This window comes from Gymnogyps californianus, chromosome 12, assembly GCF_018139145.2.
Source record: "Gymnogyps californianus isolate 813 chromosome 12, ASM1813914v2, whole genome shotgun sequence".
NCBI lineage: Eukaryota > Metazoa > Chordata > Aves > Accipitriformes > Cathartidae > Gymnogyps > Gymnogyps californianus.
In genome coordinates this window covers 14,774,113-14,794,359 of record NC_059482.1, presented here as the reverse complement: position 1 = coordinate 14,794,359, position 20,247 = coordinate 14,774,113, and the positions used below count along the sequence as shown (strand labels likewise).

At 40.5% G+C, this 20,247-nt stretch overlaps 1 protein-coding gene across 2 annotated transcripts; it reads left to right on the top strand.

Annotated features, from left to right (window-relative positions):
- Positions 1–4,723: 4,723 nt before the first annotated feature.
- On the top strand, positions 4,724–18,635 carry C12H16orf87 (chromosome 12 C16orf87 homolog). Of its 2 annotated transcripts, XM_050903883.1 has the most exons (4): positions 4,724–4,847; positions 9,291–9,387; positions 12,036–12,218; positions 17,922–18,635. In XM_050903883.1, exons 1-4 carry the CDS (start codon positions 4,782–4,784, stop codon positions 18,038–18,040), a joined length of 465 nt encoding a protein of 154 aa, XP_050759840.1. In that variant the 5' UTR covers positions 4,724–4,781; the 3' UTR covers positions 18,041–18,635. The 2 variants fall into 2 exon arrangements, with proteins under 2 accessions (XP_050759840.1, XP_050759841.1); XM_050903884.1 differs by lacking the exon at positions 12,036–12,218.
- Positions 18,636–20,247: the final 1,612 nt, after the last annotated feature.

Below are 20,247 nucleotides of genomic sequence, written 5' to 3'. Positions count from 1 at the left end.
AGGTGTTAATAGATTAGAATAACAAGGAAAATATATGTCTGTTTGGTAAATCTTAATAATCAGCTGTCTAGCTACGAATACTATCTTGTTTGCATTCAATAAGGAAAATATTTTTGTTTGTATTAGAATAGTTGAACAGCTGTCACTGACTAGTTTATTTGCTCTATAAAGAAAGGCAGAGTATTGTAATAGATCTGTTAGTTCTCTTGTATATTCATTAACTTCTTTACTTGTTACTGTTACCGTACACAGCGGAGCCCCCTGCTGTTATAAAGACCCTCTGAAATACCAAAAGAGTCTTTATGTTTTGCTATGTCTGGACCTTCTCAGTTAAGACGAAAAAAAAAAAATCCAAAAGTAGTCTCAAGGTCCTGGTTGCATGGATTTGGTCTTGATTCAGGAATGAAATCTGGATGTCCTGCCTACATAGAACACATTGGTACTTTTGGCAACAGCCACAGTTTATATGAAAAATAAACCTGTCTTGTCTTTGTGTATCTCTGGAGAAAGACCTCTGCTGGTAATGGATTGGTATAGGCTGAAAACAATATGCAGAGAGAAAAGGGAATACTCTGAGACATAACTTAAATACTAAGAAGAAAAGGAAAAGGGCAAACCAGCCAATTCAGTAACTCTACTCACGTAGAAACCACAACACACACATGGGGGAGCCCAAGATGCTCACAAGTACAGAAGAGTGTGTTCTCATGCTCTGCATGGGAACTGGGCTCAGGATAGACACTCACGGAGGAGGAAGGATAGAAAAAAAATCAGTAGGTTGTACTGTCACAGGAAAGGATATTGCAAATGATAAGATGTTTGATTCTTTATTCATCATACAATATTGGTAGTAAGGATGGAGAGGGCTGGCATGACAAACTGGGAATCTGAAGGATACTTTCTAAGGCATAAATGTAATTTGCCTCTCAGAAATTCAGGCCCTGCTGAGACAGCAGAGGTCTAGTGCTTTTCCTGTTGCTTTGGTCCTGGTAGCGGTACGGTAGTAGCAGACTGCTGTCTGAGAACATTGACTGCAGTCTTCAGGAAGAGAAATTTGTGTATGAGACTGCAGTAAGGATGGTTTTATAGTTGAGGCATTGGGCATAGGATCAGGAAAACTAGATCAAAAAAAACTGTATACCTGTGTATCTTACATTTATCTATGAGAGACGAAGTTAATACTTACATATGCTCATTGTAACTTACAGCATCTAGATACCCGCAGCATCTAGAAAACCACTCATATTTGTGTGGAGAGATGATAATCAGAGTTCAGTGATGTTCCCCCACCATCAATACTCAGGATTTAAAACACTTCTAATTATATTTTGACCATATGTACTTTACATTATAAGTTTATTTTTGTTTGCCTACAATTCATATATCCATTCCGGCATTGCTTTCATTTTGTGATAGTGTGCATGAAGCAAGCATTGCACTTAAAGTCTAACTAGTATGTGTTCCAGTGGTGGAAATCTTAGCTGTAGAATAGTTTAATAAGCATCCATCCTCTTTTGCTTTATGTGAGTAATTTAGAATCAAAATGTTGAGGGTATTTTATTGTCTTTACTTTTTACCCCGGCAAAAATATAAAGCTATCTGGAGTAATTACCTCTATCAGCATTTGTTTTATCACCTGAAATCAAAATCCTTTATGTTGCAATAATGCGAAAGCTTCCACTGCAGCCAGTTGTGACATGTAGGGCTTCCAGTGGAAAACAGGTAGAAAAACCATTTACCAAACAGATCCTTCTGGTCATTTAAATATCACAACAGTTTTACATTAAATCAATTCATTTAAGAAGAGTGCAAAACAACAACAAAGAAACAGTACAGGTGGTCTATTACCGGAATAGATTTTTCAGTGTCTTTAATTGACTTGCGTATATTAGTGAATACACAAAGTTATAAATATTTACCTGAAACACTTGTGAAATTAAGTACAGTGAAAAGTACAATGAGAAGTACAGTATTTTGTACAAACATGGATCATAATCTTCTTCATGTAGGGACTGTCTTCATGGAGTCTCTGTCCATTAGAAGGTATGCCCCTCTCTGCTAGGATGCTTTGAGATGGCTTCTGCCTCTTCAGGGTGACTACTAAAGGAAGGGTGGGAAGATGTTCTCCTGTGCTATGTGGGAAAAGTGGAGCCTAAACAGGTTAGAAGTGATTAAAACCCTTGCATTTCCTCAGTTTGCATGTGAAAAACAACATAGTCCAGAGTTCTGTTACTCTGTTTTATCCAAGAGCTCTCATTGGAGATCTGCCCCTGATAATCATCGAGGTAAGTTGTCAACAAGGGAAGAGAGTAAATGACTTGGAGTGATTGTACTTGGAGCCAGAACTGCAACCTCCCACTTCAAACGGTAAATGTGAGAAATCTACTCTGAGGAGAGCATGGTTAGTATGAAGTGAAAGAGATTTGTTTGTAAAGTTTAGAAAAGGAAAATTTTATCGTAAGATTGTCACTTGTGGACTTTGGCATATGAGAAGATTAACTGTCAAGATTACTAAGAGGAACCACATTTCAAATGATTAAGGTGAGGATGTACCTCTTTACTGTTGTTAAGTTTATTATATCACATGACTTCCCTGTGTTATCCCCTAAATGTTCAGATTTTCCTCAGAATAGATATATGTATTTGTTACTCTGTGTGGCCTTTCAGAAGATATTTCAGTTTTTACAATCTACATTTAAGGTATGCGTAGCAATCACGTCACTTAGAAATCTGTAATAAAAACATATTGCTTATCTAGAGCATGTGTGGTCTGCTATGAATCTGGAACTCCATTTTCAAGTTTCACAGAACCTGTAATAAATTAGCCTCAACAATTAAGATGAATAAATCAAGCACTAGTGAGACTCTAGACAAACTGACTTGGCACCTAGGATCCCATGAGCTATCTGATCTGTAGGGAAGGTCAACAAGCCACAGGAAGATAAGACCACTGGGCCTTCAGCTGTAGGGAGAATTTTACTCTGTGAGAAACTATGACAAGTGCTAGTCTTTTTCTGCCTGAAGGAAGAAGTATCTTTTTAATTTGCCTGGCAGGGAAAAATTATTTGGGCTGTCCTGACTGATGAATAAATTCTCTAGATTCCTGTCCACCAAGAACTGACCAAATGCATCAAAGTAACTCAGTAATGAGCTAGTAAATGGTATTAACATTTAAATAGCTGTAGAAGTCACTTGAAAAAAGTTTCCTCCAAACTGCTTTTAGGTTAATTTCCCTGAAAGAGACGTATAGACAAAAGTCTTATTAAAACTGCCTCTCCTCCAATGTTTTTTCTCAATACGTAAGTGCAGCAAACTGAGTTCAAGACTAAACTACAAATATAAAATAAAAATTCTGTTATACTGGGCCTAGAGCCAGCCTCACAGATGCACTCATTGCTACCCATGTGAAAGCACTACAGTTCCAGTACAGTTCTTTAATATTTGTTGGCAGCTATACTTCAGGCTATTTTAAACAGTAATCTTCAAAAAGAATTTTCTGTTGAGACTTTGCTGCACTTTTCTCCTGTAGACATTTTGGGGTACAAAAAAACCCCAAACATCCATACTCTTGTTAATAGCAGTATTGTCATTATCCCTTTCCTCTTTTTTTAACTCCAAAGGTAAATGATTCAGATACAAGCATTTTGTAGGAATACAAAGCTTTTACACGCTGATGCGAAGTTTCAGTGTAAGAGCTGTATCTTGAAGGATTTTTGGAGCTGAAATGAGTATTTCTAGTAGTTCTGAAATACTATTTCTAGTATTTCTTTAAAAATGTACTTTATGAGAAACATAAAAGTGCAGTTAGTTTACATTATGCTATTAGTATTTTTAGGTGGGAGTGAAGGAAAATTAACGTACTAATGTGAAAACGTCAAATTTGCAAGCGTAACAACTTTTAGAGGCATGACTGAATACCCTAAGTGTTGAACCACCATGCTCCCAAAGATAAAGGAACAGCAGGTGATAACCCTCTGCCTCAACTTTAGTCTTTTCTTTTTCTGAATTGAGATGAAGACCAGAAAAATAGTATTTAACACTTCTGACTGCTTGTACGTTTCAGTGTAACTTCATCCTGCTGGTGCTGCTTATGGGGCGCAGGTAGCGGGAAGGCAACAAAGGAGCTGCCCCGTCTCTTATTACCTCGAATTAAACCGAAGACCGTGAAAACATGAAAACTAAGAAGCAACTAGCTTTTGTGGAACACTGCCCAGCTTCCAACCACGCCGAAGACACCCGAGGGGGGCGATCGCGCCGGAGTCCCGGCAGCGCTCGGCCGCGGGAGGAGGTGACAGCGAGAGGTTCGGCTCGGGGCGGGCACCACGGCCCCCCGCCGCCGGCCCTCCCCGCGGCCCCGTGTCCTGGCACCTCAGTCCTGGCGCTGGGGACGCGAGCAGCCGTTACTGCCCGGCGACAGCCCAGCCGTTACACTGCTCCGAGCCCCCCCCCGCGCGCGGCCCCGGCGCCGCGAGGCGCGCAGCCAATCCGGCGGCGGCGCCGGCTCCTCGCACACGCGCCCCGCCCCAGCTCTGCCGTCGCCGGGGCGGGCGGGGCTTCTCCGGCGGCGGCGGCGCGGGGGAGCGGCTCCTTTGTCGGAGGGCTGCGCCGGGGGCGGGCGGGGCTCGCGCAGGCTCCTGCCGGCCGCGCGCCCCCGGCCGGCGCCGCGCCGCGCCTCTGCCCTCTACTCCCGCCTTCCCCGGCCGCCGCGGGGCGGGGCGGCCGGCGCTCCGGCGGCGGCGGTAACAGCGGTAGCAGGAGCAGCAGCAGGAGCAGCAGCGAGCATGTCCTCGAGCAGGGCCAAGAAAGTGAAGATGGCCACCAAGTCCTGCCCGGAGTGCGACCAGCAGGTGAGGCGTCTGCCGGGCCTGCTCCCCTCGAGGGCCGTCCCCGCCGGCGAAGGGGGATTAGTGGCCGCGGGGTTCAAACGGCGCCCTGGTGAGCGGGAGGAGCGCTGGCCCCGCTGCCTCTGCCCATCCCGAGGCAGGGCGCGGGACCCGCCCCGTCAGCCGGCGGCCGACGATCGGGGCTGGTTGGCCCTCACAGGCCGGTGGGGTGCCCTGGGGCGGAAGGGTTCGCCGGCCACCTCAGCGAGGACAAGTGCTCCTGCTGCCGGGGCTCCGGCTCAAGGGAGGGATGGGAACCGTGGGCGGAACTGGGGGAGGCGGGCTTCGGCCCCCGTCGGCGGCTCGTGGCTGTCGGTGGGGTCCGAGCCCCTCGGCCGCGGTCGGTGGCGGGGCTGCGGGACCCGCTCCCTCAGCGCAGCTCTGGTGTTCACCGCCCGGAGCCACCGTCCCTCTCTGGCAGCCGCTGCCGACTCCGCTTCGGCTTGTCCTTGCACGGCACGATAGGTGTGCGCTGTCCCGCACTGACCTGTCGCCGAGCCGGGCGGAGTTCAGGGGCCGCTCGCGGCCGCCGTCCACCTCCCGGGGCGCCGGGCTGTGCGCCGTGCCCCGGCCGCCGAGCGGCTCCCCGCGTTAGCACCCACAGCCTTGCTTCCTGTTTTCTCTCCTCTGTGTGTCGGTTGCGGTTGCTTCTTGATACCCACCGCTGCAGATTATGCGTTTGCAGTATCAATGCAAGAAGCTGTCGACTGAGCTGTTTGCTTTTGAGGGAGGAGGGGGGAAAAATTAAACTCTCTCCGTGCCGCTGTGAAGCAGTGTTTATATGAAGTAAATAATTGTTGCCTTTGCAGTCTCTGCTTGAAACGTGGATTAAATATCGTGTTCCTCTTGCAGGGTAGTGTAATGGTTATATTATGCTGAAGGATTTCTGTGCGACGTGCAGAATTGTTTGTTTATGTGCTAGTATTGTTTAGTACTATGTAATTTATTAAAAATATAATTAACTTAGTAATTTATACGATGCAGTTTGCCCTTTGGATGACTAATGTGCCTAAGGCTAGTCGGGAGAGCATTCAGTTGTGTTGTTTTCTCATGGAGTAGTTCAGAAACAGCAAAATTGAAACCTTTGCTGCAATTTCTATGGTGTAGTCCAAATGTATACGTGAACTGTTGTTTATGTCTCACTGCAGTTTTGTTATGTGTACAAAATGGAGTTAGTTACACTTAAACATTAACAACAGCTGATTTTCACTGTTACTATATCACAAGCTTGTCTTCATTTACGCTTTTTACTGGTAATGATGTTACTATTAAAAATAGGCCAGTTTGTTACAGCAGTGCTCTTCTGCTGGAACAATAGCACAGCACTGCAGAAGGCTGCTGTGGGGCTCGGGATAGGGGGAGAGGCTTTTACATGTAGTCATGGGAAACACGTTTCTGTTATTTGATCCTGAAGCTTGACTGGTATACACTATTTTAGCTATACTTAAAAAAAAAAAAATAAATCTCATGCTATTTTTCTTTGCTTTTAAAGGTTTTTAAAAAGTCATCTTATTTCTTCTGACTTGCATAGTTTTTATAGTTTTTCCTACTCATCCTGGAACAGTTTGGAATGTTAAGCTGTGTGGGAGCATCCTTTCATGTTTTAAGCAATAGATGAACCACTGCAAATGCTCATGTTAAGCATGTCACTGAAGTACTATTTCTGAGAAAAAAATTGTGTGCCAAGTTCTGGTTATTCAGTTGGTGAAGGAATAAATTAAAATGAGTGAGAAGCTGAATGTGAGAGTGGTGGTGGGGTTTTTTGGGGTTTGGTTGTGTTTTTTTTTTTTTAAATAAATGTAGTGAATGTCAAACGACTGACAATAGGAAGAGCAAGTAAGCAAACATTATAGGCTTTTTAAGCTGATGCTGAAACTTTCGCTTTGTTCTGTGCTTTAAAACTGAAACACATGATATGCATATGTCAATGTAGATTTTCTGTTAGCAACTCTTCTGTGGCTAACATGGAATTAATGTGCATATGTGTCCTGTCCCAGCACAAGCATTGCTCCTAGGACCTTGTTTTGCAGTGCCAGATGTTTGAGAGAGGACAAGAAACTAAAACCTACAGTACAAGTCAGCTGTTTGCGGAGTGTGGGGAAGCTCTTGTGTGACTCTTAAGTGGTTGTGTCCTGTACTAGCGTTTCTTAAATTCTTCCATAAACAAGGGCTTTGCATTTGTTTCTGATTTCTTTGCTAGAAGTGGCATGCATGGAAATACTTAGACAGCCACAAATATTGGAGCGTAATATTGAGTAATGCTTCTTAGGCTTTTAAACTTTTTCTGTTGTAATTTAGATGATACATAGTTGCCATTTAGACTTTTTTAAAATTAAAAAAAAAAAAAAAAAAGGTTTTCGATGATATTTTCACAACCAAATCATGGCCCCATTAAACTAGGGAGCCTGAAGTACTTGCAGTCAATCAGGAGAAATAATTATCACTTCTTAGTTTAGCTTCAGGTAAACTTTCTTGTGTGAGAAACTCAATTTCTTTTTGGTTAGGAAAATGTTAAACAGAGTAAAATAGTGTTTGTAGGACTATGTTGCCTTAGTTATGTTACAGGATGTTATCAGTGTAGGGCTTCAAAGGATAATTGATATGTTTCAGTGAATAAGCCCCTTCCCACCTAATCCCCTCACCCCCCCAAATGGCACACACCCCTACATGCCAAACTTGTAACACGAGAATGATATTGTTCTGTTAAACACAGCTAAGTTAATTGAAAAATACTGGATCTGCTCCAATCCCCTTGGGTGGTTTTCCCCAAATTTTTTTTAGGCTGAGCCTGGAAATGTAATTATTGGAGAGACCCAGGTGTTTAAAAATGGGTTATAATGGAACTCCTATATCACTTTAACAATACAGATAAACTATCTGCTAGGTAGCGTTCTTTAGTACTCTTATACTGACACATGAACAAAGAGATAAGTGTGCACACAAGTCTGCTAAATTCTGAGCTTTAAGGTTCAATAAACCTTGATTAGAATTGTTTTTATGTCAGTGTCTCCATAAAGGGAATTAAAAAGTCTCTAGTTATATAAAACCTGTATCAAAAGTCTACCTGTAAGCTGTTCATAGGGTGAAGTACAGGAGTTAAGATGTGCTACAGAAAGCAAAACAGTTTGTTTATTCTGAGTAGCAGTTAAGTTCCCCTTTACAGATTCATGTACTAATTTGGCAGGTTTTTTCCTAGCCAGTAGAACATTGGAACTTGGTTCTTCTGCACGTCCGGTAAAATTGATCAGGCAGTCATGGTTCTGTACTCCTGTTTGTTTCAGTGGACATTGGCAAACTTGTAGAGACCTGTCTTAAAGAATTACATTTGAGAAATTACCTCCTGCTTTTTTTCTCCACTGTCGTGTTTCAACATGACTTGACTTTAATATGTGTTATGTTAATCTCTTCCAGATCTCTGTTTAAACTTGCTTTGATTTGTGTTTTCAATCTTAAACCTAATCAAAGCAATATGGTGTATTCCCTACTACTTTAGAAGATCTCAAAAGATCTTGGCTTTAAGTGAAGGTAATGAGGTTTGTAATTTATCAGCATCGCTTTTTTAATTGCTCGGAGTAAGATTTTTGTCATTTTTCGTCTAAGTGTGGCATTTCCAGATTTTCTCATCTTGTTTTAAATTGTTTTATGCTGCGGGAATGTACTGCTCCTGACTGCTTAGCTCATCAGGAGAAGCACTATAGTCTCTCAGACTCTTCATCCTGCAGTCAGCTTTTGACTAGCTGTGGTAGGTTATTTGCATTTTGAATTAACTAGGTACTTTTGTAACCACCCGACCTTGTCTACAGCGCTGTTGTACAGTGTGGTACAAATGCATCTGTTCTGCTTTGGGCTCTATTGTGCCGCCTGTTTAAAGCTGCTCCTGCTCTCTAAAGGAGTTGCTTTCAAATGCCTCTGGAAGTGAATGTATTTAGAATGTACTGGCAGTTTTAACTCATACTTTTTCTTTAATTTTTTTTTAAAGTAAATGAAGGAAGCAAAACTGGGAATGTCTGACTGATTTGACTGGGGATATTTGAGAGCTCTGAAGAGAAATCGTATTTCTATTCTAATTCACCCTTGCTTTAGTGCTCTCCACTTTCCCCCACACCCTTCCTGACAGTCTGGGGAAAAGGGTTTGTAGTACAAAGCTGTCACAACAGCTGTACATTTCAAGCTTGCTTTCTAACAACTGCATAAAGAAAAGTCTTGGTGGGTGATTCACAGCAGAACCCATTTTTACTATGTTTAAATACAATTGTAGAATAGTACAGTCCATAGTTTGCAGTACAAACTGAATTTGAAGAGGTATCTCTGACGACAAAATGCGAGTTACTAGGTTTGTTTCTTCATTGGACAGGAATTTTGTCATAATTTGAAATGATCTGAAATATTTGTCTTTTGTTTTCCCAGGTTCCTGTTGCATGTAAATCATGTCCCTGTGGCTACATATTTATTAGTCGAAAACTCTTGCATGCTAAACGTACTGAGAGATCACCACCCATCACAGGTAATACTTACAGAGATGGGAAGAAGGGAACAACAGTTCTTTCCCTTTATTTCTTGGAGGCAAAGGATAGACTATTTTACTTCTCTGTGTACACTGACTGTTGTCAGTTCAGTTTCCCTTGAATTTGTGCATGGTAGACTTTGAATATGTTAATTCTTCTTGAATTTTGAGGGGGGAAAAAGCTGGTCTTTTCAGTCTTACTTCCTTTGTACTTGTGATGTTGGCATTTATTCTGTGTATATTCTAGCTGCACACATTGGTCACTATGCAAAATAACTCCTTACAGAAAGCTTTCTGTTAATCCTATTTTGAAGCTAAATGTCTAGACGTGCCAAAGGGATCAGATTTCAGAGTACATGCTGATTGAAGCTGGATTTTCTGAAAGTAAAAAATGGTCATATGTTTAATCTAAAACCAGGTGGGTCTTGCTTCTCTCTGCATGGGTTAAATTAAAAAATAGTGTATTTTTTGTGTCTAACTTGTATGTCTTTTGTTGTTGATGGGCATAGTAAGAAGTTGGTTGAATGTGCATTCTGGCATGATTAACGTTCTCCTTGTGTTAATTTTTATCACTTCCTCCAGTCCTAGCAGGAATTAGTCAGAACAAGCACCTGTCAGGGAAGATACTTCTTTTTTAAAAAAAAAAAAAAAAAATCTGATCTATAATGTCTACTTTTTAAAATTATCTACTGGGCTACAAAATGGAAGCTACGTATTTGATATTTTGTATCATTATTTTGAAGGCTACTTGTAGTTTACCAGCTTGTAGGAATTACATGACATTATGCTAGATAACTGAGCTTTCAAGGTGGAGGAGGTTAAGCAATCTCTGTGGTAGTTTGGAAGTGTTGATCAATTTTCTTTCCCTCTCCCTGGTTGTTGATAAAGTAGTTACCAAATGATGCCAAAGGCCATAATCTGATAGAGCAGAGCTCTTGTATAATTCAGCTTTGTACATAAGAAATGCACCAGGGGAGGAAGAACCCCATGCATGAATATATGCTGGGGGCCACCCTGCTGCTAAGCAGCTTTGCAGGAAAGGACCTGGGGTCCTGGTGAGCAGCAGGTTGAACATGAGCCAGCAATGTGCCCTTGTGGCAAAGGCAGCTGACGGTATTCTGGGCTGCGTTAGGGAAAGTGTTGCCAGCAGGTCGAGGAGGGGGATCCTTCCCCTCTACTCATCGCCAGTAAGGCCACACCTGGAGTGCTGTGTCCAGTTCTGGGCTCCCTAGTACAAGACATGGGCATACTGGAGAGAGTCCAGTGAAGGGCCACAAAGGTGATGGAGGGACTAGAGCATCTTTCCTCTGAGGAAAGTCTGAGAGAGCGGGGAGTGTTCAGCCTGGAGAAGAGAAGGCTGAGGGGAATCTTATCAATGTCTGTATATACCCGAAGGAAGGGTCTGACAAAGATGGAGCCAGGCTCTTTTCAGTGGTGCCCAGTGACAGGACAAGAGGCAATGGGCACAAACTGAAACACAGGCTGTTCCCTCTGAACATCAGGAAACACTTTTTTACTGTGAAGGTGACCGAGCACTAGTACAGGTTGCCAAGAGAGGTTGTGGAGTCTCCATCCTTGGAGATACTCAAAAGCCATCTGGACGTGGTCCTGGGCAACTGGCTATAGGTGGCCCTGCTTGAGCAGGGGGGTTGGACAGGTTGGTCTCCAGAGGTCCCTTGCTACCTCAACCTTTTTGTGATACTGTGAAATACAGCTTTTGTATTAACATTAGTGACAAGTTACCCTGCTGTCCAGTTTGTACCCTGTGTCTATACAAGATTAATAGGACAACTGCAGCAAAAGGAAACCAGTTCCCCAGGAAGATACAGTGGGAGACCCTGTATGTCTATATTGTGCTTGTTAGGCAACTGCAACTTCTTTAAGAAAACGTTGTTCCTGTATTTTCAACAATATAGCTACTGCAGAATGGTGCTGCAGCCTTGCAAATGTGCGACTAGTCTATGTTCAATAGTGTGCTGTGGTGACTGTACTATTTTCATACCCAAGCTCATTAATCCATACTTAACTTACAGGTGAAACTCATGTAAATGCTCTTTTTTTTTTATTTGACTCTGGTGTGTAGGAAAATGATACAGCTGTTCAGCATTAAGTATTATGAGGCCTTGTCATAGGCTAGATTTGGTGGGACACATGCTATGTAATGTGGCATTTACTGACAGCATTGTTGACTCAGCATTTCGATTTGTGTGAGCAGCAGGAATGATTTCATTGTTAGCGTCAGAAGAGGATGAATTATTTTGCTGTTTGCCTACATGATAAACTGGTTTTTTTGGCTAGTGGAAACAAATGCAATGGGCTGTCTTGATGGCTGTGATCTGTACAGGTTTTTTTCCATCTTATTAACAGTGAACTTTTTGTAGCAAATGTCTCATGTTGCAAAATGCATTTGAAGTAATTAAAGGCTTGATCCTTGTAATCAAGAAGTGAAGTGTCATTCTGGATCTGACACCTTAATTTCTACATGGATATTGTGCAGATGTAATTGTTCTGTAAAGGTATAGACATCTAACCACTTTTGCTAAGAGATTTAAAGAAAAAAGGTGATTGGGTGGGGTAGGCACTAAGAGTAAATTAAGAACAAAGATGAAAACAACCATAGATCATACCATCTCTATTCATTTGCACAGAAAACAAGAGTGAGGCGAAAAGGAGACGGACAGAGAGAGTTAAGCGAGAGAAGATAAATTCTGCAGTAAATAAAGACTTAGAAAACCGAAAAAGATCCAGGTCGAACAGCCATTCAGATCATAGCAGACGAGGAAGAGGAAGACCTAAGAGTGCCTCAGCCAAAAAGCATGAGGAAGAAAGAGGTATGAGAACTGGAGAAATATGTTCATTGGGTTTTCTTTTTTGTATGAAGACTTTTTTAATCAATAAACCTTTATACCATTCAAACCACTTAAGTAACTAGACTAGTTCAGCCAATACCTGTTATCTTAATATGGGGAGGAGACCTGTAGAGACCTCTGGTTTTATGTTTCAGTGTCTGATTAGGACTAACTACAAAGAACTAACTCTGTATTTTTAGCCACCATATCAAGTTTCAACATGTAGGTTGAAAGCTATTGGACTGTAGTGCTTGGTAGGTTTTTTTGGTTTGTTTTTTGGGGTTTGTTTTTTTTGAGGTACCGCTGCTCTGTGCCACAAGGACAAACAATATAGTGATGTCTGTGGTCAGAGAGTGATTAGGATGACTGGATTGCTTAAAAAGTTCCTTGAAACCTTTTGGAGGGCCAAAGTAAAAAGAGCATCTTGAGTCACTACTATGACCTGAATTTTTGTGCCATGTTTCTACAGAATAATACTCTAGAGGAAAGAATGCCTCTTTGCTTATTAGGGTTCCTTGGTGACCTGCTGTTTTTAATCTTTATACAACAAAGAGACTGTTACATGCACTAGAGTAATTTTGGAGCCCTTCAAGTATGTGACTGTCACTTAGGATTCCCGTTTTTTTAAGAGCCTATTGACACTGCATTTGCTATCTATGGTTTTGGAGATACTAATTTTAGGCCTGAATAATGAATCCAAAACTTAGCATGGACTTAAAAAGGCTGGAAGGCAGATAGGAGGGGAAGAACAAGACTTCATATAAATATTCAGAAGATCTTGTTCTTAAAACTGCTGAAACCTTCAAGCATACCTTCTGACATAACTCAGAAATGCAATTGTTTTTTCCCCTGCCACCTTATTAACTAACAAAAAATTAACATGTTAATCCATGTTGCAAAGTGAGTTCCTTTAACTTCTAACTTTTCAAAACCGATTTTATTGTCTCTGCTGTTTAATGTAAATCTGTTCTTTCTTAAAGTTTCTTTCCTTCTATAAAAACAAAGTATAAATTGGGATTTGTTTTAGTGCTTTGGTTGTGGAAAGAGGAGATGGAATTTGATTTCTGTATGTTTTCTGGATGGCAGTTGCTTTACTGTAATGGGAATACACTTATAATTAATCTCTTCACTGTTGCTTATGGCTTATTGATGTATGTAGCTTCACAGAATACAGAGCTTCCCTATTTGTTGATGATTCAAGTCAGACTTTGTCTAGCACCTGTAGGATCATTTCTAGGCATTTTACTGCCAGTCTAGTTCACACACAGCTTTGGTTTGAAAATCCCTGCAAGCTGGTTGGGTTGCCCTATAAAAGTAAATCGTTTTCCTCTCTTTCAGAGGACAGGAAAGAAAATCTAAGCAATCAAAAGAAAAAATCCATTCTCTTAATGCATGTTTTATAGTCTCCAAAAAGCAAGAATTCGAAAGCATGAGGGATATTTAGAGAACATGTTTGCCTGTCCAAAACTAGGCTGAATGTTTTTAACCTCTTGCTGCATACTACAAAGTGTGACAATATGGCAGTGCTCTGAGGTGGAAAACTAGAAATACGGATGCAGTGAGATCTTTGCGTAGGAGTGCGTGTGTGGTGTGTTGTTTTCTTGGTGTTTGGTGTTGTATTTTTTTTTAAAGTTGAATCTCACTTGAGAAGATTACCTTCATCTTCTTGTCCTGTCCTGCTGTCCCCTTTACTTGGTATTGTGACTACTGCTACAGTTTCTTCCTTGACCTCTTCTGCAGAGCTGGTACAGAGCTTGGGTTCACACCCATTTGTAATTATCTTTGCTCCTCACCAGTACAGCACACCTTACTGCTTAGGAATAAGTGGGCTCAGGATATTTTCTTCTGACTTATTTCTGGTCATGTCGGACTGTAATGTGTGTAGACCACTGTGGTGATTATTGGGCAGATTTAAAAAAACAAACATAAAGTTGATCTATATGTCTCATGGCTGTAAAAATAAATTCAGCAGAGAACCCGTCATTTTGTAAGTAATTACTAGAAAACAAGTTAACATAGACTTCTCCATTTTCAAATGGCTTATAAAATCGGCCTAACTACTACGTGTGGAGTAATTAGTGGGAATTTTAGAAATATTCTTCCTTTACCAAACCTGCTGCTTGATAGTGTTGTTTGCGTAAAAGCATATTAAGCAACTTTAACTCTTCTACTACAATTAAGGTGATTTTTGTGTGACTCATTGCTAGTCCTTGTATCAGTCTGTATAGTGTTGAAAGTCAGCTCTGGAGTGCGAGACATTAGCTTAGTGTTAGACTTTTAAGTATCTTATTTCCTTGCCTATTGTATATTTCTAGGATATTTTAGGTATACATTACTTGCCACTAGAGATGGTGCTATTCTTCTTTCCCCCAAAAGACTTGAAAAGAGGCCACTGCTTGCAAAGCTGTTAAATATTTGGTGCGTCTTAGGCTTCTGCAATGCCTAATGCATTTGTAGATGGAAAAACAGGAGGACAGAGAACACCTGAATTTTATAATAGCATGTGAGAGCAGATAATCTGTCCATTTGAAGACCACCCAGCTGTGAAAATTTTCTTCCTAAAGACACCCATGACATCTGTAGCTTTGCTTCCTTGCTTGTCATGGTCTTTTCATACATAGCGTGCTTGTTCCCAGTTATGTCTGTGCCTTTGACTACTTCTTTTGTATCCTTTGTGACTGGTTCACATTAGAGCAAAGAGCTGCAGGATTCAACAGCAATTAAGAAGAATAGGAGAAGCAAAAGGGTTTTTTAAAATAAGCTATTTTTCCTGCAGATTTACTAAGAAGGAGTGGAGGGGGAGGAAAGAGGAAGCTGATGTAGATTGAGGGGATGTGGCAGAATGCTGGGACCCAGAGAATACTCCTATCACATGTTTCAGAGCCATGTGATGACCCTGGAAAATAGGAACTTCTCCCTGCAGGCTTGGATTGTCAAAATTGTCACTTTATTTCTTTGTCAGAAAGGCTACAATATCTTTATAAAGATATATACATTTCAATATCCTGATAAAACTAAAGCCGAATTAAATTTCTTGACCCAGGTTTTCCTTTTCCAGTAACTTCCATCTGTATTACTCATACATGTGCTTGCCCAATGTGCACATTTGAAGTAACTTACTATCTTAGATAGTGAATCTCAGAACTTTGGATTTTGAATCCGTACAAAACTTGTGAGGGGGGAGGGTCCATATTTGGTTTGTACATAATCACAATTTTAAGGGCTATGGGTCTAGTGGGTTGCAGGAGATCTGGGGATGTGAGAGACATGCTCCAGAAAGACTGAATAGTTTTACCTAACTAGCCTCTTAGTTGTATAGCAAAAGACTTAGTATTTTTAACATCTTACAAAAATGGTGTTGTGATTCTGTAAGACAGTCTTTTGCTAATAATAGAGAAATGAGTCAAAACTACTTCCAGGTAAGACTAAAGCGGAACGCTTTAATAGTGTCTGTAGAAACCACGGTATCCTATGAGGAGCATATGATAAAATGTCATGCAGGTGCAAGCTCTTCACTAGTTACTGATGACAACCGGAATTGTCTTAAGAATGCATAAAGCTTACAAACCTGTGTTAATCCCTGATACTGTTTGATATCAACATTTGAATTCTTTAAAGCTGAAGTCTCTCAGAACAAGCCAGTACTTTGGGAGGATGGAGGGGAAGGGAAACTTGAGAAATTTTTTTTGCTAAGAAGTCTACAATTTGTTAACAGTAACCAGGGCGAAAAAAAAAAAAATGTTTTTAATTTTGCTGGGTGCTGACATATTCAGGTGGTGGCTGGATTTGTTTGGATTGGGAAGTATGAAAAGGGGGGAGGGGTTTAGATATGAAAATAGAAAAGGTTAATGTGGAATAACCAGTGTGTGTAGTGTCTGTGCTCAGAACAGCTCCCAGCATTGTTAATTTGTAAATAGTGGGAGGGAGGAAGTGGAGCAACCCAGACTGAGTGTACATATAGAAACTGATTTGTCTTAAACTACAGGGTAGGACTTGCAGCGAAACTCAGTTTCTTAGCTTTCATTTCAAACTCAATACACTGGACAATATTGTCTTGCGTAGCCAAGGAACCAGCAGAAATCACTTACATTCCAAATATCAAACATGCTTTGATTTGTCTTACTTTGCTAAGCAAGTTTCTTGTTTTCAGATTAAAAACTGATGTGTCTTTGTGTCCAGGCTCCTCACTAAGCAATTTTACTTGCAGGGAAAGATGAGCTTGTGTGTGATTTAAGTTGTCTAGAAGTCTTTAAGTAGAGAGTTTTGTTGTTGTGTGTGTCTATATCAGTATTAAAGCAGAACACAGTGGTAAGGATTTTTCAGTTTCTCCCACTTAGTTGTTTAATGCAAGCACTTGACTTCACAGGGAAGGCAGTCTGTTGGAATGGTGTCTGTAGCTGTAACACAGATAAACAATCAGATGTGAAGCCAAATCTAAAATGTTGTTATGAATGTGGACCCATTGAAGGAATAACCGTGTGAGTAGGTGGAGATATGAGATGCTGGGATCTTTTTTCCACATGGTGCTTTCCATTATTTTTCAATGCTGCTTTGTCTTTCACTTACCCATTGCTGATTTAGGTATCTTGGTGGAGCAGTCTGCCAGAGCATGCTGTGGGCAAAAAGAGCGTGTAGGTGTATGTCTGTGTGTTAATGAGACAGAGGGGTCTGTCAGGTGAGCGTTGTGTTGTGATTGTAAATTAGTCCAGGCCACTGTGGAACTTGGATTACAGATGGAGCTCCACAGCTAGACACCAGCCTTAAAGCTCTATATGTATTCCTCTCTTCTTTGTGTCTACAAGCCTGCTCTTCTGCTGACAAAGCTGGTTTTTGTTGTTTTTTTTTTTTCTTAATGAGTTGTGTCAGCTACCCGTGGCTAGCTAAACTGGGATATAAATAGTCATGATCTGGAGTAAGCGGTATTTATGAAAGTGGTATTTAAGAAATCATGCTATTCTCTGAGTTTTGTCATATGCTATAGTGTAACTTCGTGTACCTGAACACTGCAGTATGGCAACTTCTTGATGGCTGGCTGTTGTGTGTCTGTAGCATTGAAACAAGCCAACATCAGCAGAGGGAATTCAGAGGCTTTCACTTGCTCAGTGAGGTGTTAGCATTGTTCTGTATCTGGGAAGATTGAAAGTCAGCAGTATAGAAAGTCCAGAAATGTTCATGGTGACAAATTTGGAACCTGACTTCTGCCATGTATCTGCTGTTTGGTCTTGGACACTGTAATTAAACTCCTGGGTTTCTGTTACTTAGATGTAAGATAGGGGGGCAAATGTCATGCTTAATGAGGATATTGTAAAATAACTTTCTTGTCTAGGATGGGAGGTGTTTATGTAAAAGCAAAAAAAAAAAAAAACAACACCCCAAAACCTGGAGGAACACTTGAATACTCATTTGTGTCAGGAATCAATATAATGTTAATGACTCATTCTTTCTTCATCGTTAAAGAACAGAAATTCAGTCATGCTTTTGGATGACTAATTCTGTGACTCTTCTAGCACCTTTGTGTGCCTCCATTCCTTCCTCCTTTCAATTCCTCCCTGCATAGGAGTTGATTGTCTAACTTCTTTTCAGTTCCAGTACTCCATTCCACATAATTTATTAACTACTATGTAACTTGCATTAACTTCAGATAATGGAAAAAGCTTCTAATAGTGACTTTTTTTTCTTCTACAGAGAAACAAGAAAAAGAAGTTGACATGTATGCTAACCTTTCAGATGAAAAGGCCTTCGTATTTTCAGTGGCCTTGGCGGAAATAAACAGAAAAATTATCAATCAAAGACTTATTCTGTAACTTGTAAGCACAATCTGATGCATTTATATGCAGAATGGCTAGCATATTTCCAAGGTGTCGTGGACTCTCGGGAAGTGTGTTGTCTGCACCGACAAGGACCATAGTATTTCCTGTTAAAAGTCTGCTGCTGTTCTTGGAAATCGAATTCTGTCTCTACAAGTCAGAAAGAAAGTGTTCACAAGATTGTGCTGTGAAAAATCAGAAAGCAGATATGTTTTATGCTTTGAAGACAAACGCTAGACAAATGCACAGAGAGACTGCACCCATTCCAGAGCACTTCCTTTAAATTTGCTGCCAGAAATGCAATATTTTAAATATTTTCAGAAATAAATGATTTTCCTTTAAAATTATATATTTCAGATTTTTCAGCTATATTGCAGTTTACCTATGTACAGTTCACATAACTTTTTAATAAATTGATATTCCAGTATTTTATTGAACTGGGAATTAAGTACATTTGTGGTACTTAGGGTGTGTTGGTTTTAATCCTCTTAGAAATGTGGTATTAATCCTAGGGATGACTTTAGATTTGCATTTTTTTAATAGGTGTGATATAATTCTGATAGGAAGGAAATTAAAGCAGCTTCATTTTGTGGGATTATTCTGCTTGACAATTTCGTATTGTTTATGAATTCTCTCTAGAAAATGATTCCCTGTTACATGGAGTTGTTTTTTAAAAATCACATATACTTTTTGGGGTCAGACTCCTGAAGTTTGAGAGCTAAGCACTTGTTTTGTAACAACTGTTTGCTGGGTGTCTGCCTTGTCCAGCCGGTAAGTACTTCTCCCATACTCTTTCTTGGCCCATCATTTACTGCAGAGGGAGAGAAGCAGGAATTAGAGATGTAGATCTGCAGCTATCATCTTCTTACTGGTATTTCCAAAAGACAAGGATATGCTGGTTCCTTTTACTCTCAGTAGCTTTTTTTTGTCTGTCTTTTAAAAGTGTAATTCTTAGCAGTATGGTCTTTGGACTGTTGACTGTAAATACCAAAGCTAAAGTCTACCTGAGTGTGCAAGAATGAGCTGTTCTGGTAGAAATAGGTTTGGGGAGGACATTCAACAAAGCAGTCTTTGTTCAAGTGCTATAGTGCAATTTGAGCCCAAACTCTTACTTTAGTAAATATATGGGGGTTTTGTCTTACCAAGAAAAAAAAAAAAAGCTCAAGCCCTGTAAAATCCTGAGGGAGGAGGTGTAGGAGGTAATTGCATTTGTAAAATCTGACATACTAGCTTTTTGTCACCTTTCATTCACTTTTCTAAGAAGGGGAATGCAACTAAATGTCTTAGTTTTTCTTCAGTATTACTCATGCTTGTCAGTATCACGTTACTTTAATAGTGAGAATTACCTAATGAGGTTCTGCTACAGAACTGATCTCTGGGTGAAAGCAGCGATTTTTATTAATAAAGATAGACTATCAAATACTGACTATTTATTAGTTATTGGTTAAAGGAAGGAGCTATGATAGTTTTGAGTTAAGCCACAAGGGACTGATCAGATGCAAACTTTGTAAGCAGAAGCAGGAAACATGGAAAGTGATTTTTTAGATTTTTAACTCCTAAGGAGTAATTGGGGTCCTTTTAAACACTGAATGAGAGGGATGGGTGTGGAAATGCACTTAAACGACTAATATACATTTGTCTTTATTCCAGTAAATGAGGAATTGAGAACACAAGACCTACTTCCCTACATCATGTAGACTTCCGCTTTCCAGAACTGTAGCCTGTCACAGATACCAGTAGTAAGGACAGATGAGTAACTCTTAAGGATAGAGGATATGTTTGCATGGTAAGTTATTAAAGTCAGAATGACAAAAGGGAAGTTCTAGTTTTGAAAATGTAAGGATATGATCAGGCTTGTGTTCCTTCTGTTGCTAGAATGAGATCTACTGTGTTAAGAAGGGACAATGGGAGCTACTAATGCAGTCTGTTCGGTGTGCTAACCTGTGTTCCTGCAGGTATCTATTTCTTTCTGCTCCTGTACATGGAATTAAAGTTATCTTCAGAGGACTGAAATTAATGTTGTTAGATGTGACAAAATTTAACTTATGATTTTTACATTTAGATTAGTGCCTCCTCTGATAAGTACTGAAAAATATGTTCATACCTCCCAAAGCTCAAGGACATTTTTCCTCCTTCATTGGTGGAGACTCTCTTGAAACAGCGGTTGAGTTCTATTTCTGTACTTTTTCCCTTTGTCTTCCCCA

Coding starts and splice junctions, on each gene's coding strand:
- C12H16orf87 (XM_050903883.1), top strand. CDS start 4,782: ATGTCCTCGAGCAGGGCCAAGAAAGTGAAGATGGCCACCAAGTCCTGC. Junction 9,388..12,035: donor GAGATCACCACCCATCACAG/GTAATACTTACA, acceptor TCATTTGCACAG/AAAACAAGAGTGAGGCGAAA. Junction 12,219..17,921: donor AAAGCATGAGGAAGAAAGAG/GTATGAGAACTG, acceptor TTTCTTCTACAG/AGAAACAAGAAAAAGAAGTT.